This window comes from Agelaius tricolor, unplaced genomic scaffold (assembly GCF_023055355.1).
Source record: "Agelaius tricolor isolate 1412-34295 unplaced genomic scaffold, bAgeTri1.0.p SCAF_1, whole genome shotgun sequence".
Classification (NCBI taxonomy): Eukaryota; Metazoa; Chordata; class Aves; order Passeriformes; family Icteridae; genus Agelaius; species Agelaius tricolor.
In genome coordinates, this window is record NW_027269261.1 from 8,005,018 (window position 1) to 8,023,521 (window position 18,504).

At 41.8% G+C, this 18,504-nt stretch overlaps 2 protein-coding genes across 5 annotated transcripts in view; one reads left to right on the forward strand and one right to left on the reverse strand.

The window, feature by feature from the left end:
* NVL (nuclear VCP like) overlaps positions 1 to 18,504 on the forward strand; it is a 53,940-nt gene that overhangs the window by 32,514 nt on the left and 2,922 nt on the right. The window contains exons 20-23 of one of the 3 annotated variants that reach the window (XR_011678442.1): positions 246 to 322; positions 1,769 to 1,857; positions 5,490 to 5,560; positions 7,330 to 18,499. Coding sequence is in view for 2 of the 3 variants with exons in the window: in XM_071422007.1 (XP_071278108.1) it covers positions 246 to 322; positions 1,769 to 1,857; positions 5,490 to 5,560; positions 7,330 to 7,374 (282 nt within the window). In the remaining variant the exon portion in view is untranslated. Of the gene's footprint in view, positions 1 to 245; positions 323 to 1,768; positions 1,858 to 5,489; positions 5,561 to 7,329; positions 18,500 to 18,504 lie in introns of those variants that run through there. The other 2 variants (XM_071422006.1, XM_071422007.1) reach the window with 2 other exon arrangements.
* On the reverse strand, positions 13,554 to 18,092 carry DEGS1 (delta 4-desaturase, sphingolipid 1). Of its 2 annotated transcripts, none has more exons than XM_071422067.1 (3): positions 17,952 to 18,092; positions 16,453 to 17,195; positions 13,554 to 14,294 (listed from the first exon to the last, which is right to left on the reverse strand). In XM_071422067.1, exons 1-3 carry the CDS (start codon positions 18,031 to 18,033, stop codon positions 14,148 to 14,150), a joined length of 972 nt encoding a protein of 323 aa, XP_071278168.1. In that variant the 5' UTR covers positions 18,034 to 18,092; the 3' UTR covers positions 13,554 to 14,147. The 2 variants fall into 2 exon arrangements, with proteins under 2 accessions (XP_071278168.1, XP_071278178.1); XM_071422077.1 differs by lacking the exon at positions 17,952 to 18,092 and adding an exon at positions 17,352 to 17,437.

The window sequence follows — 18,504 nt, forward strand, 5'->3', positions numbered from 1 at the left end:
TCTAATCTGTGGGTGGCAAGTTAAAATTTACCATTGCTTAACATTTCCTAATGAAATGGTTTTAAGGCTGATTATCCTTCTTGCCAGTTTGAGGTTAAAAATATTTATATTTGTGGATATTGCAGGAGTCGTGTCAGATATTTATATGATTCCTGATTAAAGAAACTTCATCGCTTCAGGGATGGTAGATGTAAAAGAAAAAAAGTTTTCTTACCTTCTCTTTTTCCTTACCTCAACTCCTTTAGGATGGCACCAGGCCTCCCCTGGACAGTGATGTGAGCCTGGAGGAAATTGCTTACAGTGAGCACTGTGATTGTTACACGTGAGTATCTTCTACTTTTGACTTCATACTTCATGTGCAGTGCCAGCAGTCCTTGGTGCATGATCAGCTGTGTTTTGTTGGTATTATTAAGAGGAGTTTTTAACTTTAGAAACCTCTTCCCTTGTGGTTTTTTTTCCCAAGAAGTTGGTAGGAATATATGGATGCTAAAGTCTTCATCTGGAATAGTCTTCACATTGCAAATACAGAACAGTGGAGGCCTTTTGGTTTTCTTTGGTTTTATTTTAGAATTCTTGCATCATCTGAGGAACAAAGAGCCCTCTTTAAGTTATGGGCCCATACACAATGGTGATGAAAGCAAATTGGTTAAGCAGCCATAACCAGCTTGTTCTGTCACAGAGTTGAGAGCACTCTGTTTGACAAAGGAATGAGGGCCCACTTCAGCTTTGGGAATAGCAGGTGTGGCTTTAGGGAAAGCTTGATTACCATCCCTGTCAGAATAGTTTGCAGTTATGGTCCATAAAACTTAAAAAGCTTTAAGCTATTCAATAATTTAGTAATACTCAATGTTTTTATGGAGCTCACAAAAGATAGAGTTTATGACAGACTGCTTGCCACAATATTATTGGGAAAGATGAGTAATTTTTCTTTCTACACCTTTTACTCACTGGTTTATGTTTCAGAGGTTTTTTGTTCAGTGTGTGGGGGTTTTGGTTTGTTTTTTTGTTGTGGGTTTTTTGTTTGAGATTTTGTTGTTGGTTGGGGGTTTTTTGATGCTTGTATTTATCTGCATTTTGAGTTTGGGGGTTTTGTGTGTGTGTGAATGTGTTTGGGTTTTTGTTGTGGGTTTTCATGTCCTTGGTTTTGGTTTATATGGGGTTTTTGTTTTATCTGGTTTGGTTTAATTTTTGATTTTTAAATACTTTATGCCAGGTACCCCCAAATGAAGCACGGGGAGTTAATTTTGAAAATTTTTTTGATTTGATGACTTTCACCAGCTGAAGGACATGTGAAAACTTCCAGCTGTTCCAGTTCCAGGAAACTGGAAAGAAATACCTAAACTGATCTGACCATGCTTTGTGGATATTATTAAGAGCATGTTTACTTTGAGAGCTTTGAGCAACTCTTTTTGTAATGGTGAGGGCTCTCATTTGAATCTCTCATAAGATTTATTAAAAAAAGAAGTTATATTCCTAAGAAGTGGCACAGTATTAATCAACCCTTTGGCATTTTCAAGGACGCTGAATGGGGGTTTAGCCTCTTCCCTTGTTTCTCATAAATTTGATCTTAATTTGTGGCTAAAATCTGAAGGGCATCACTCCATAATGAAGGTTGCAGACTGCCTAATCATCAGGCCTCTTTCCAGTGCTCTTAAGATGAAACTTTGTGACAGCACAACCAAATTTTAATGTCATTTTTAGTGTGTTTCTATATGCCATCAGCAAAGCAGCAATTTATCCCCAACTAACCTGTTGTTTGTATCCCTAGAGGGGCAGACCTTTCAGCTCTGGTGCGTGAGGCTTCCATTTGTGCCTTGAGACAGGAAATGGCCCTGCAGAATACTCAAAGCAAGAAGGGTAAGAGAGCTTTAAAAAGAAAATCTTAACAGTGACAAGGTAAATGGAATATCAAGTATTTAGAGTAGTTGAAGACAAGCATAAGGCTGTGAAGGCTGTACATCATTGATTGATTGACTTCTGAGCAAAACAAAAATTGAGTCACGTAAGGGGAGGCAGGGGAAGGTACAGGAAAAATGGGTTATGCCAGAAGTCAGCACAATTATTTTTTTTAAAGAATTGAAGGTTGCAGCCTTAAAGAAAAGTTTCTGTTAAATGGTTATGTAACCTGATTATTTTCTAGACTAAATAAATACAACTTTGCCAGTTTTCCCTGTCACTATCAGAGACTGTATCACCGGTGTATCTGGAGGAGGGTTGTAAACTGCACATTCCTTGATTTCCTGCCTTTGGCACCCAGCTGTGTTGTGTAACTGAACATGTACATCCAGCACTGATGGACTTGGGGAAATCTATGCCACTTTTGATCTTTGGTGCTTAGCTCATTAGTGCCTCTTGCCAGGACTTTAACAGGAAGTTATAAATTGATTCAAGTACAATCTCTGCCCTTTCTTTATCTGTCTGCACTGCTGGTTTAAGTTGTATTTTTGTGGGGATTTTTAAACTATAGATTGAAACTTTTATATAAAATGCCTGTCTGTTTAGATTTCTTCCCAGTAATTTTGTTTGTAATTTTATCTTTAAGCCAAAATGCAAAGCTAAGATAGAATTCTGGCTTTTCAGATTATGTCCTTGGAAAGTATTGTAGGCTTTCATTATGCCTCTGATTTCTAAGAGCAACACTGGTATTTTAATGGCTTTGAATGATTCATTTTGATCTAGCACCTATCCAATCTTGGCTGGATTTTAGCAAGAGTAGATTACCAGAGCACAGTGTCTGTGTTCCCTGTTCTGAGGCAACAAGCATGTTCAGCTAGAGGAGGAAAAAACCCTGAGCTGTAAAAACCTTCCCTGCTGTATCACTTGGTTACCCATTTTGCTTGCTATAGCTGGCTAAAACTCTTGATTTGAGGTAGAAATATTTGAGTTTATCCTGGTCATTTTTATAATTGCTCAGAATACAGCAGGCTTTATTCAAAGCTGTTCATCCCTTGAATTCAGCCTTCACTGTTAGGATTGCAGCCTAAGCACTGACTGTGTGAATGTGTGGGCAGCCAGCAAGTCCATAATACATGTACAGCTTGATTTGCATGTTTATAGCAGCTGCTGCTTGCTTGGACTGCCCTTGGGTTTCCAAGATGTCAGCCCTGATTGTATGAAAACATGTGAGGTGCTTTCTGAGTTGAGACCCTGTTCATTTTTCATTTTTATCTTCAAGATAAAGACTGAGGATTTTGTTCCTTCGGTGTTGAGCAGGACAAGCTCAGCTGCCTCCCCTCCCACGCTCTGCTTGGCTGCTGAGTGTCCTCCCCAGTCAGTCCTTTGGAATCAGGGCTGCTCCTTTCTCTTCTGGAGAAACTGTTGCAACTTCTTGTCACACCTGATATTTTCCCTCTGGAATAAAATCAGGGGTGTGGTTTTCCTTAACACTTGGCAGTGGTTTGCTTGAAGGTACTTTTAGAAAGCGAAATGTAAAGATATCCTTTTGGTGATATTTCTTAGGAGAATTCAGAAATTCTACTGCTAATCTGAACAGGCCTAGGCAAGCTGATCGTGTTAGTCACTGTGGTCTGAGAACTGCCAGATACAGAAGTTTGTAGGGGAAATTCCTAACAACTGGGCAGATTTCCACTTCTATGTAGTACCCCTGAATTTTCTCATCGCTGGGCCAGCACTGAATGCTCAGAAAGGTTCACTGTCATTTGCAAACTTGGAGTTTCACTTCTGCCTCCCTTCTCCAACCCCCTGAAGATGGTTTCAGCAGCACTGCCAGAGTGGGACCCAGCCTGCTGCAGCAGTTCTGCAGTTTCTGTCAGGCTCCTCAGGAACACCATGTGCTCCTGGTGACTTCTTCTCATTGACATTTTAACACACCTACCTTTTAGCTCAGTCTTGTGTATCTATTTCAAACAGATCTAGTTACACAGAATGTACAGGATATGAGAAATAATAGAGAGAGAGCTTTACTCCTATTTCAGCTGCAGTGACAAATACAGACCTTCTAAACTATGACCCTTTTTGTATATTTTTGTAAGAGATAGCCAGTGGTCCCACATCACCTGCAGTCTGTAGGGCTGATCCTAAGAGAGAATCTATGAGGCTTTTTGTTAGAGCAGTTAAGAGCAAATGTGGTTTAACAAGTGAAAAGAAAGTTTTGCATCTTTGCAATTGAATTTGAAAAGCAAGATATGGTCCTTGTTTGATAGGAACCATGTATCCCTCACTCACCTATGTAAACTGGAAAACTCCAATTTCATATTTAGAGTTTTAAGTACATTGTCTTATTTTTTAAAGATTGTACATGTTGATATACTTCATTATTTTAATTTAACAACATAAATGGTTTGGTCATCAGAAATCAAGGCAAAGTGTGTTAAAGCAAGTAGCCAAGGTCTAGATTACTCACAGCTACATTTTGGACAAGCTTTTATCACATAATAAGCATGAAGCAGTCTAACTTAACTTGCAGTGAGAGGTCAGCTACCTAGCAGGAGATTTTCTCTCTCCTTGTAGCCTTGTCACAGTTTGATTAAAAATTACATGCCTAAAAACAAAAGTGAAAGCAAAATTAAATTCTCCTATCTTTTTTGTTTTATGGAGTTTTAATGACTCAGTCTAAAAGTAATCTGTCTTCTGGGAAAGTCCCAATTTGAACGTTTTTCTTACTGTAAATAGCATTTCCTTCAGGTAATAATAACTGTAGGCTATTTGCTCTTCTCCTGAATACCCTAGACAAGGTATATTTCATTTCTTATTTAGTATCTTCCATTTGCTTTTTAGTCTTTTACTGTATCAGCAGAAGATTTTTGTTCAACTAGGACTCAAAATATATTAGTGTTTAGAGTTTTTTCATGTTGGCACATCCCATTTCATGTGTCAGGGATGGAAAGAAAAGCAATAATCGTCCTAATGAAAGAGATTAAAAGAATGCACCAAACAAGACTACAGTTTGTATTTCTGACATATCTGGTACCTGTGCACAGTGTCAGCTGGTAATTATTTATGTAGTGGCATCTTAAGATTTTTAAATCCAGATTAAACAAGATACTTCCTTGTGAGAGCAGAGGAATCTACGACTTATTTGATGGATGCTTATGTTTTAACATACTAAGAAAACCTGTTCAAAAGGTTATTATTAGGAATAATTACTATGGAGAGCTGCATTAAGGTCAAAAAGGCAATTTGCATAAACTTAAACACAGGGAGTTGTAGCAGTGAAAGCTTTCATCACTTCCGTGTAATGCCAGATAAAGCACTGATATAAAGCCAGTTACTTAGAAATTGAGTAGAATTGGAATGATAGCAAAATGTTTTCTAGATACCTCTTAAATAACAGGGAAGTTTAATATTGAATTTATGTTTTAAAAAAAGCCCAGAAGTGGAAGCAGCAGAATTTGAGGGATTCACTTCCAGAAAGGTTACAGGAGTTCATTTACTTAGGTTTCATGAATGCTGCCTTGAATTACATGCAACAGGCACTTGATTGTCACTTGTCTGCAATTTCAGTCATTTATTATGCTTTGTTCTTTAAGCAGAAATCAAGATTTCTTGTAAACACTTTGAAGAAGCTTTCAGGAAAGTGAAGTCTTCAGTGTCCAAAGAGGTAAGGTAAAATTCCAGTATATAAAGCTCATGACTGCCTTGGGAAGGACACTCTTCAGATGCTGGAGGCTGCTGGGAATGGTTAAGATGGATTTCAAACTGACACTGCCTGATTCTGCATTAAACAACCCTGATGTCTGTGTTAAAGCCAGAAATGAAAGCCTCCCTTTGCAGCTGCAGATGGTGCACTGTATGTAGATGGCTCACCAAGATACCAAGGTTATTTTTTACTGTGGTGCCTTGGACTTCACTGACATTCCCAGATTGATTATTAACCTGGCCCTAAGCTCTCATGTCTGCTGAGCTTTCAGTGTAAAGTCAAGGCCTTTAGTCTGCACCACATCCTGCCACAACTTTCCCTCCCCTGTGATGATGACACACAAAGATGCTCAACCTTTTCTGCTGCTGTGCAAGAGATGTAAATTTGAGATGGGACACAAAACACATTTTATGATTTCAGTTATTTCTTATAGCTCTTTTCATTATCTGGATTTGTCAAGGAAGTTTGTTGTAAACCTTTCCTTATGCCCTTTTCCTTTTAATGACTGATAGGAAAGCTGTTCAGTCATCTTAATTACTGTAATTTTGAAGTTAATATATAGGAGTTTCTGTTATTGCAGAGCTTGTGTCTAGGTCTCCATGTCTTGCCAAGACTATGCTGTATTGCAGGCAGAATACAATAATGTATTCACATGTAGCACTAGCCAGAGAGAAGTTAGTAAACTATTTCCATTTCCTTTCATTTTTATTGTATTTTGGTGGTCAGTGACCTTTCATAAAATTAAATGTAATCTGTGGCTCCAAGAACCTTTAAAGATGATGTTGGCTGTTGTTTTCCCTTTGCTAATCACTAAACAAACAGCCACAAAAATTTACAACATCTCCTCTAACATGGCAATGACAGTTAAGTATTAGAACATATTCCTTCCTTCTGGTTATCAAAAAATGTTATTCTGCATCTCAAAGGCAGCTTAAATATCACATATCTGAGAGTCCTATATTTCAGTTATATTCATCTGAAGATTTGTCAGTTAGATATTTTGAAATATCTTTTGCAGTACTTATCTCCCATTTCCAACTGCTACTTCCTATCTGCTAGACATATTCAGTCTGACAAAAACTACAGACTTTGCTATGACACTGGAAAATTTTAAAAAAGGCAAAAAAGCTGCATCTTACTGATCTAGTGCATCTACCTTTTCTATCTCATACACATCTGTTTTTGGTTTAATTGGTTGACTCAAGATAAACAAAAAAAAATTCTTTAGGCTGTGGGCAGACATCACCTTCTGAAGCCAGAGATTTCAGTGGAAGTATTCTGCTCCTCAAAGCTCTCATTCTGAGTGAGCAGTGGGAAGGGTTAAGGAACAGTGAGGTTAGACTAGCAAAGGATGACCCTGTCTGTTCATGGTGCAGAACTAGATGGGGGAAGAAAGTGTCAGTGCACAGCTCCTGTGGTGAAGAGGGCAGTGCCTCCTCAGTGAAGCTGCCATCCAAGCCAGCATGGCAACAGGAACTGTAAGGACCTGCCTGAGGCCTCTGGGAATTACACACCAGTGCTGACTCTCCCTGGACAGCCTCATTTATGAGCCAGGCTATTGGAGGTTTGCCTTCTTTAGGTTTTTGTTTGGAAATGTTTTAAAATGCAGCTAGTGACTCATAGAGCTGGTTTGTTTCACTTGCTTAAATAATACACAAAGTCACTTTTAAATACTGTGTAATTTTTTACCACTGTCTGAGGTATTTTTCCTCTTCTCTTGGCACTGGTAGGATCAAATAATGTATGAAGAGCTGCAGAAGTCACTGTGCAGGTGATACATTTGGACAATTCCCAAAAGAGACTCACTACACTGGTGAAGAGTTCTGCAGTGCCTGTTTTCAAGAGGCAAGTTGGAAAGAAGCTCTACTAAATCTATCTCTCAACTTTTTATACCTGAAAAAATGATCATCACAATCTACTGCTCCAAAGCATCCTTAATTTAACTGTCTCCAGAATAAAAGATACAATGAATGCTTTTAGTGTTAAAAAGCTAACACCATTCTGATCTATTTGGTGCCCTGAATCAGAGATCCCTGAGGCACAGGCCAACCCTTCCAGGTGTTTACAAACAGCTGTTTTCAACCACCAGAGAAAACTGCTGTTTTCCACAACAAGGACAGTGAAAGTAGGCTGGGAAAGTGCTGCACTGGATGTTATCACACCATTAATCATGCATTTTCCAAGGACAGGTTCTCTGAGCTGCTAACAGCTTCCTTCCACCTTACCAAAATAAAGTGCCCACAGATGGCAAGCTGGGTTATCAAAGAGATAGTAAAGTTTGGAAATTGGAGAAGTGCTATGATACTATGATTCAACCTAAGAAACCTTTGAGTTAAGAGGTACTTAACAAGCTAGTGCTTAATTATTTGCCTTAAACAGATAAATTTTCAAAATTGGGAAGCATCCAAGTTAAGACAAAACACTGAAAAGTGACAGATTATGAAACCTACAAGCCTTCAGGGAAAAACCCCAGTGAAATAGTTTTTGTAAGCAACATTTAATCTCCTGCTTGAATTCATTTAAACAAATACCCTGAACAACCAGATCTAACTACAAGACTGACCTTGATAGAGAATAGTACCTTACATCTTAAATTCTTCTCAGAATTGCCAGCTAACAAGAAATTTTGCTGCACCTTTTTACCCAAAGGTACATGTTTGAAGGCTATCAGATGTAACTTACCATCACAGACTTGCATTTTAAAAATATTGATGATCATGGCAGCTTGTTCTTACCACTGGGATTTTTGCTCTACATGGGATGACATTCCCTCCCTCTCCCAGAGAAGTTGGTGCCTGAGTGACTCAAATTCTGACTCATCAGATTAACAAATTAGGTCCCTGGATATAAAGCAGATGCTGATGGTGTGCCTGCTTTTAATTGTAAATCAGACTTGAATCTTCAGCTATGATTCCCAGAAATCCAAGATGAAACATCATCATTTTCAGTCAATACCAGGTTGGGAGGAAACCTTAATGATCATCTGGTTCAAGCTTTCTTGGCAAAAAGCAGTCTAGACATGATGGCCCAGCACCCTGTCCAGCTGAACCTTACAGGTGTCTGCCATTGGGGAATCCACCACTGCCCTGGGGAGATTTTTCACAATAACAATCAACTAGTGGAATAGTTTTTCCTCATTTCCAATTGGAAGCATCCCTTACCCCTCATCTTTTCCATGTCACCCCTGTAAAAAGGGAATCTCCCTCCATCTTTGTAACCACCCCTGGAAGATGGTGCTAAGTTCTCTCCATAAGCTTCATTTTCTTAAGGCTGCACAAACACAGTTCCCTTAGTCTTAGCTCATAATACTACAAGAGTATAATAATGATACACTCAATTCCCTTGAGTGGCTGAGTGGACCAATGACAAGAATAAGTGATTTCTCCTTTATGGATATACAGAGAAGATTCCTGCCACCATACTGGATAGCTGCAGATGATGACCCTAAGCAGGAGTGGAGTCCTCAAGTCCTGGCATATCCACCTGAGAATTTTCCTTTCCTTTTATGATGATATTCCTGTGTATGTATGGAGCAAGAAAGCAAAGCAGGGCTTGCAAGGCAAGAGAAGGGAGGAAATGCTATCAAGGTGTAGGGGGATAGAATATAAGAAAATAAAGATGGTGTAGAAAGTAATCTCAGCCCTAAGGAGCTGCAGCTGGGCCAATGATCAAAGATTGGGAGCAGGCCTGACTTTAGCAGGCCACAGCTGTGACCAGTGAGAAGAAGATGCTATAAAAGAGTGGCTGGGGTGGCTGGGTGAGAAGGCCCCTGGTGGCTGCTTTGTGAGAAGAAAGAGTCAGAGCTCTGAGGAGCTGCCCATGAGAAATACCAAGAAGGTATGGAACTCTTGGGATAAGGAGACAGCAGCATGGAACCCCTGCAATAAGATGACAACATCAAGGAGCAGCAATAGCACTACAGTCTTGTCAAAAGTGCTAGCACAAAACAGGTTTATTATTCAGTGTCTCATGATCAGGTGATAGAGGAAGTAGGGTGCAGGAGGGTTTGAATGCACAAGAAAATCTGAAGTTAAGGTGAAAGGAGAAAAAGCCAGGTCAGTCAAGTGTCCATATCCTATCTGCTTACCTCACCTGGGCTCCATGTGCAGCAAGGAGCAGGCAGGGCTAGGCAGCTGAATTCCATGTGCCTGCTCACACACCAGTGTTGCACCCACACTGCTCCTTGTGGGAAATTCTGCTTAGGCTATAGTATGTATCACTAAAAAAAAATGATCCTTTGTACACAGAAAATTGGAACTGCTTTAAGGAAGGAGCCCTTTCACCCAATAGAGACAAATATTTTGTTCTGCATAGGCAGCTACTGCCCCTCCTAGCAGACATGCCTCTAGGTTTTGCCTCCAGTCATCTTGTTTCTGTTGTGACAAGATCAAGAAATTGTTCATCATGCCATTCTCTTCTCCCTTTTCCTGAGGCTAGCAACATATCAAAACCACAAGAATGAGCCTGTCCCAGAGCACAGTAGGTGCTAACATAAGCATGGATGGGGGCAGAGGCAGTGCAGAGCACTGTCAAAAAGAGAAAAGAAAAATGCTGTCTTCATTCTTGGCTCAGTAGAAAACTTTTTCCCCACCTCTATTCTGACTAAAGTCTTGTGTCCCACTGCAGGCTTGATTGTGAAATAGAAGATTTGCTAGAGAAAAGCTAGTTGCATGGAGTTGCAGGTTGCTGTGCCAAAGGCAGATCCACATGATTCAGACACACCTATTTATCAGATTGCTTTCCCAGGACCTTGCAGAAGCAATGCTGGCAGACCCAGAAGTGCCTCCTGTGCCTTGCAAGGAGCAAGCTCAACAGCAGAACTTGCTTTGCTCTAAGTCTTTTGAGACTTCCAAATTAAAGAGCACAGTTTCCAAAAGCTGTGCCAAGCTACTTACACAAGGTTGCTGCTTCAAAGTCACTTTCCTCCTCTTTAGTCCAACAGGAGCAGGGCAGGCTGCAGTCTGTAGCACTGATGTTATCACCTGCTGAACCTCATCATTAAATAAGGAATGAACATCTTTGAGCTCTGCTGTGGCATGCCACTGCATCTGACAGGAGGAATGAATGTCAGGGAGGCAGAGGTGAGCCACTGACCTCAGCTCTGACAGTGGCCACTTGCCATGACCAGATTCATTTGTCAACAGCTGGAGACCTTTGCTCACTCAGTGAGCTCACCAGAGGAGTTCTGAACACACAGCTGGAATTCTCACCTGTTCCAACTGACCTGTGTTGCAGGGAGGAAGCCCTGCCCTGGTCTGCAGCATGGAGCTCTGCAGGCAGACAGAGATGCACCCATTTAGCACGTTCATGTTGGGAACAGACAGGTTCCACAGCAAATGGGGAGTGCCAGAGGCAAGGGTTGTTCTGAAAGAGGAGCAGACCCACTCCTGTCCTGTGGGAAAACCAGTGCCTAGTACAATCAGACTCCAGGATGCATTACTGACTCCACTTAAGCAGCTCCAGATAATTAGGGGCAGGGAACATTAAAAACCATGCAAGGACATTTATTCTGAACACTGCAGGTTATTCTAGAAGCCCTGAAGATTCAGAGCTCTGCACAATTTCACTGCAACTAAAATACTTGGGTGACAGTTAAAATTTCTGACTGATTGCACATAAAGGAGATGTTTTCCAAACTGACAACCTGAATGGAACAAACCCTAATAAACACGTAGAAACACCAAAGTTAACTCATTCCATCTGAATAGATTTAGAAAAAAACACTGGGTTAACTGTCAGGGTTCTTGATGCTCTTGAGGTTTAATTTGTTCTTTACCAGTTAGTCTAAGTTCCCTCCAACTTTCAGATAAAAAAATGTTTCAAAAATTACACTAACAGCTTTCTGCCAGATAGGTTTTAATTGTATTAATGAAAATTATTGAAGTACTTAAACCAATAACTAGATGGTTCATATTTGGTTTTTTTAAATGTTAGTGTTTCATATTTCTATGTCATGTCTTTGGAGTAAACACCATGACATAGAACTTAAATTCATTGTTCATTTAGAATACATCAAACCAGTCAAGTAGGGCCAGCTGGCCCTAATTGCTTTTACCAGTGGTTCAGAAATGCTTCTGCATTTTAGGGAGGAAACAATGCTGGTTACCTTTCCAATGTTCTGCTTTGGCAGTTCTGACCACTGAGGTTGGCTGCTAAGGCTTTTTATGTATTACACAGGAATGCTGTGCCTGAGAAGGGTAGCTCCCAATGCTTGCAAGAATCAGACCATTGTTCAGATCCAAACTTCAATCTCACTAGCTCAGATTAACCTAATACACTACATTGTTCTCCAAAAGGTACCCAGCAGCAGAAAGATTATGGCAAGCACAGTACCTCCCCCTCAGAATTCTAGAACATTCAGTACCTCCTGAAGTGAAAATAATGTATTTATATTTTGAGTTGGAACAGAAAATCATAGTCTGAACACATTAAAACAAAAACTGCAATTTTAAGCAAGAAAGATGGCAACTTCAGCCCTTTTAAAAAGCAGGAATTCCATTAAATAGATAACTAAGACAACTAACTATAAAATCTTTACTCTGAACTCTGCTTATCTTAAATATTCATGTAGGATAACTGAATTTCTTAACTTTAGCTCTTAGCCATAAAACTGTAAAACTTTGTAGACACTTTCCATCCTTCATCCAGCTATGAATAAATCATCAACACCAAAGATAATTAAAAAAAAAAAACAAACAGTGACATTAAATGGCTTGAAAAGAAACTGGTTTGCAACTTCTTAAGCCTTTACAAGTATTTCAACCCAAGTCAGTTTTCCTCTGCATAGGGAGGAAAGGCAATTATTCTTTACAGCTCATCTATATCACCATTCAATAGAAAGGTCTCAAATCTGCTTTAGAAATACCAAATTTCTCTAAAGCTTAAAATCCTTCAGCATAAGAAGACCAATTAAAAATTCACCCAGTATTACTTTAACCTTTTCTTTTTAATTACATGTAAAAATACTGGACAAATTCTATTTTGACATTACACTCCACCCTGAGCAACACACTGGCTACCTCACAGGTTGTGGGCATAATGAAGTCACTCTGTAGGTGGCTGGCAGACTTTCATACCACTTCTATTGTTTAGCCACAGATAGATAAGGGCCCACACTTAAACAAAACACACATTAAAACAGCACCACAGTCGAGACCGAGTTAAGAGGTGCTGGTACAATCTTTTCAGGCACTCACCTTCTCAAAACAAACCATCACACAAAAAACCACCCCAAAATCCAGGAGCTGAAGGCATCTAAAATTGAGTTAGAGCAGCTACAACTTCCACCTTCCTCAGATTCCATCTTTCAGATCCATGAAGAAAATACACAGAGCCACCATTTGAGATTTAAGGGTGATTTGTAGCCAGGTTTGACTGCTTAAAGCCAAGAAGGCAAATCTACTGTGCTGAGGTATGGAAAGGTTCTTCACTGTCCAGCATGTCTACCTGTTCCCAATGAAAGATTTCCTAGGCAGGAAGTTTGATAACACCACCTCTGACCACATTTTAATATATAAGACAAGTATTTATGGAGGGTACTGTAGGTTTAGGGGGAAAAAACCAAACAAGATTATTTAACAACCTTTCTGTGTACACAAATGACTAAATGTGCTAATAGGCAGTATTGTCAGTGGCTGTAGCTAGACTTGTTTGCCAAAATAGTATCTGTTTTCATCCATAAAAGCCAAATTTCCAAGTAAGTGTAAATATTTATATTTGAAGCCATAGTAACATGGTAATAATTTTTCTTCAAAGATCAGAAAACCCCCAAGTTCTCTAAACAAGACTTTTTCCAACATGAAACCCCACATCAGGTACATTAAGTTACCTAAATGCCACCTGCTCACTCTACATGCCAACAGAAGCAGCTCGGGCAGTGGGTGGGACCCTTGGAGTTAGCAATACTCTTGAATTCCCCACCTTTTTTTTTAACAAAGAAGTCACAGAAGCCATCTCAAAGATACCAGTTTCATTCTGATAGATTGCTCCTTTAAGGTACTCTCAGCAGAAAAGGTGGAACTTTAAAGCATTGCTTTAAATGACATATTTAAAACAAAGGCAGACTGAACAATTCTGTGCAAATTTAGTTCTTCCAACCATCAGTTTGGAAACATTTTCAACAGAATGTTTAAGTTAACAAATCATGTTAGTTTAGAATTAACAGGTAGGCACAGCATTTTAAAACTAGTCATCTAAATAGCATGTTGAGGGCAGTACAATACATTGAGAACTTTTAAACTGTTATGAGTCAGACAGACATTTTATATAGATTTAACACCTACCAAAGTAAATTCTGTAACAAAGAGATTTTGCATTAATGCATATAACACTGATCCTTAGGCAAACAGGGACACATTAAACCAACAAATCTGAGGACTGTGAGGAATGTTATAGCTGGTTGGAGTCTGCTACAAAATCCTTAAGGATGCATTGCTATGTTGCTGTACATCTTAATTCAGGACACAGGTGAACAGCTTTAGCAGGAAACCTTTATACCAGCCACTTTAAAGCAAGCAGACATTTCAAAGTTTTTTTGGTTGCCAGAAGTTTAATCTTGCTTCACTTCACCCTTTAATTGCCTTTTCATGCGTGAATATGGGCTGATTGTGTCATCCATCACGAAGTCATACAGTACTTTTATCCAAGAGTTATATTGGGGCAGGTGGTCATAGTATTCAGCTGCTATTTTCTTCACCTGAAGGAGAGATAGGAGGTTTATTTACTGGTTATGTTAACATGAGTTGTGACAACTTTACAACCCTCAGTGTGTAACCTGGTAATGTGTAACAGCACAGGAAGTTTCATTCCAGAAGTTAGATCCTACAGGAAAGGCCACTCGTGCCACAATGCAAACATTCCCTGAAGGAAAAAGCAATTCCCTAGTTATTAAGTAAATCTGCTGTGAAGTTTTTGGAGCTGCCAGAACAAACTCAGCTAACTTTCCAAAGTTCCTCCTTCACCATGTTTCCTACAGGGTGATGGAGCTCACAAAGCAAGTGGTTTGGTTGCTGTTCAAAGTGTGTGACTCAGTTCAGTGCTGACTCACAGATCTACAACTAACAGTAAAAGGATGTTTTATATTCTAGGAAGAGCTGTTTAGCACAGCTATTTTTACTTGGAGTTTCAAATCTCGGTGCTCAGAAGAAAAAAGGCATTTTATTTCTGAGTAATATTTTGTTTCTGAAGACAGACTTCAAAGAATGAATAGAAACTACTTCCAAAGACTGTTCTCAGTTCCACTTGTTAACTAGACCACTGTTTAAACTGAGAGCAGCAGGTTCAGTTAGGTGCCCATACTGCTATTTAGGGCCAGCCACTTAAAGCCTTAAAAACACGACCAGAACAAAAAGGATTCTTCACAAAATTCCACAGCTGTAGTCCAAAGGATAACATCAATCTGTATAAGCAGCAAACAAACCCGAGGTATTTACATGGCTGGTTTGAAGGCAAAGCTTGTTTTGACCCATCACACCTATAAAATGGTGCACCTAGGCAATCTACTTTTACTCAACAGTAATAACTCCCAGCTCACCAGCTGAGAGGAATCAAGTGTTCAGTACTCAGGGATCTTTAGCACATAGCACAGCAGTCCTATCCAATCAAATTAACTGCACTATTCCAAAAGAAGGCTTTGTTTTCTTATCAGAGCTGTGGATTATGAGTCCTGCAGCAGAACTGGGTGTCTACCCCTAGAATTAAATACTTGGAAAAATTCATAGCCTACTTATAGCTAAAGTACCTATCCAAGAAGTGAAATGCTAGTTCACAGCACAGACCCAAATATCAAAGATGAGTTAAAGCAACTTTCACTGCATTTGAAAGATTAAAATCTATTAATAAAAGCAATCATCTAGGTTTTAAAAAAAAATTACAGAAGACCACACAAAGCCTCAGTAAACCAATTGCATGATCTACCTGCCCTGCTAAAAGTGCTGGTGTAGTTATTTCAGCTGCAGTTCCACCACTGACAACAGAAATACCAATCAAGTTTGGACTTCAGCAGAGGCATGATCTTACAAGGTCTCACTATAGCCAAATGCAATAACAAAGCTGTAAGACCAACACCACAGCTGCTGTCAAATTGCAAAATTGGTATCTGATGAAAAACTGAAGATTCAGGTGTAACCCTGAAGCCCAGGTTCCCATGCTTCAGCTGTGAAACACAGACACAGTGAGAAAGAAGCTCCTGCCTGTAAGAAGCAAAGGTTCAAGTAGGAGAAACTTCACCTCTGCTACTCATGCAGGCATGACAGGTCTAAGTCCTGGCTTGGAACTCTTAATTCTGCCTGTCCTACACTGCCAACGTACAGCTGATGCTTATTTAGGGTTCAAAGGCTCTTGCCAGAGGAAACTGAAGTGCTGCAGACTAGAGAAGTTATTAAACATTTGTCAACAGTACAACAAACATTAACAGTACCTCAAACCCTCTCTCTTCCTCCACCAGAGGATGTCCCCGATAGAAGAGACTGAAGGATAAGCACACATTACAGTACTGCCCTTAACATTTCAATGCCAGAGATAACAAATCTCCAGAGTTAACCTCTTAACTAGTTTCTTGCATACTTACAAACAAGAATTCAGAAGACAGGCTGTAATTACAGAAAGCTAAAGTTAGTGCAAAGCATAAGATATGCGTTCCCTCCCCTCTCCTTTTATGGAAGGGGACTGAGCAGCAGCAGACTGGAAGCTTGTTCAGGCTATCACTAAAATGCTTAATAATTATCTCCTTTAACACTCAACTTATATTGTGGAAGGTTTTTTTTGTTTTTCATCTCCCAGCTTCCATTCTTTTATTTTCATGTTAAAGTAGGCCTCAATTTAAGAAAAAGTAACAACCTTAGAAGTTAACTTACCAGTGGAAGGCTCTTGCCAGGAATATTGGGGAAGTCATGATGTTCATTGTGATAGCCAACATTAAAAGTGAGCAAATTAAGTGGCCCATAGTAGGAATAGGTCTCATGTCCTTTTAAAAACATGTAATGTTCAGCTATGAAGTGTCCCGAAATTGGGTGCAACCCAAGACCAAGTACTGAACCAGCAAGCATGTAAAAAATGGATTTGACTCCCCATAAATAATATATTACCACATCAAAGGCGAGCTGAGCCAATAAATTGATTATTTCAAGTCGACTGATGGGTTTAGGATTGATGCAGAGAGGTCTAATGGCATAGAAAAAAGGCTGAAGAACAATCCATATGAACTTCCTAAAACGGGTGCAGAAAAACCAGCCCTCGAAGTTGGTAGGAATGTCCACATCGATGCCGTCACCGCCGAGGTAACGATGGTGATCCATGTGGTACCTCTTGAAGGAGATGGAGTAGGGGAGACCAAGAGGGAGGTTGGCAAATATTCCAAACCATCGATTCCACATGGCTTTGCAGTTGCCAAAGGCACTGTTGTGGGAGATCTCGTGGATAGCCAGAGTCATGGAGTGACTAATACAGCTTCCAAAAACGTACGCCCAGAAGACCACCCATTTCCAATCCAAGTCTTTAACCAGGTAGAATGCAGTCAGCTGTGCCAGAACCATCAGCACAACCACCCAGATCAGGTTGTAGTCTGGCTTCATCAATGCTTTGATCTCTGGATGTTTAGCTAGATGGGAAAAAATTAAACGAAGAAAGTTATTTCAAAGCTCTCCTCACAGCCAACTGTCCCAATTAGATGGCAGTTTTTTCCTCCCTTTGTCCCAATTAGGAATTGTCTGCAAAGGTAATGAAAACGCGTGACCTTTCCACTTGTGATACTTACCGCTATAATGAATCATTTGCAATCAAGTCATTTTAGCACTTTTGCGTTGCTCAGCAACTGCACACGTACATGGCAAGCACCAGTACCACATCAGCCTCCTCAGGAAGGAAACGCCTCTGAGCCGACAACCCCCCCCCGCTAATTCAGAAGGGCTCACGAAGGCTCAACCCCGATTTCAGCGCCGCGCTCGCCGCCGCTACCCGCCAGCCCCGGCCGAGACGCGGCTGCCGCGGTGACCTCTGCGCACAGCGGCCCCGGCACCGCCGTCCCGCTGGCAGGGCGCGGCTCGGGGCCGCCGGGGAACCGGGGCTCCTATTCCGCCGCCCGGGATGGCAGCCCGGGCCGCCGCCGCCCCGCGCCTCGGGCTCGGCCCCCGCAGGCGGCCGCCCCCCCGCTCCTTTCCCCGCTCCTTCCCTTCCCCTCCCCCGCCAGCGCCGCCAAGGCGGCGGCTCCCGCCTCCACGTACGCGGCCCCGGCCCGGCTCCGGCCGCCCCGCCGGGACGCTCCGGGGGCACGCGGCGCCCCCCAACAAGGGCGGCCATCTTGTGGGGTGCCCGTGCGCGTCCCCCCCGCTCCGCCACGCAGCCGGCGGCTCCTCACCCAGGATCTCCTTGCGGCGGTCGGCGTGCGGCTGGTCCGTGTAGACCCACTCGAAATCCTCCCTGGCCACAGTGTTCCCCATGACGGCAGCACAAAACCCCCCTCACCGGCTGCCCACCCGCTGCGCCGAGCCCCCGCTACCGCACTTTATAGCGCGGCGGAGGCGGCCCGGGGCCACGCCCCCCCCCGCCCCGCCCTCGCCGCCCATTGGCCGCCGCCGGCTGCTGGGCGCGCTCCCGCCGCCGCTGCGCCCCCTGGCGGCAGGGCGGGGCGGGACCTGAGGGGCTCGGGGAGCGGGACAGGAGGAACCTTCAGAGCGGAGAGAAATAGCACCAGAGAGGGACAGGAACAGCCCTCAGAGCGGAGAGAAATAGCCCTCAGAGAGGGACAGGAACAGCCCTTAGAGCGGAGAGAAACAGCCCTTAGAGAGGGACAGGAGAAGCCCTCAGAGAGGGACAGGAACAGCCCTTAGGGCGGATAGGGGCCGCCCTCAGACAGGACAGGGGCAGCCCTCAGAGAGGACAGGAGGAGCCCTCAGAGCGGGCAGGGTCAG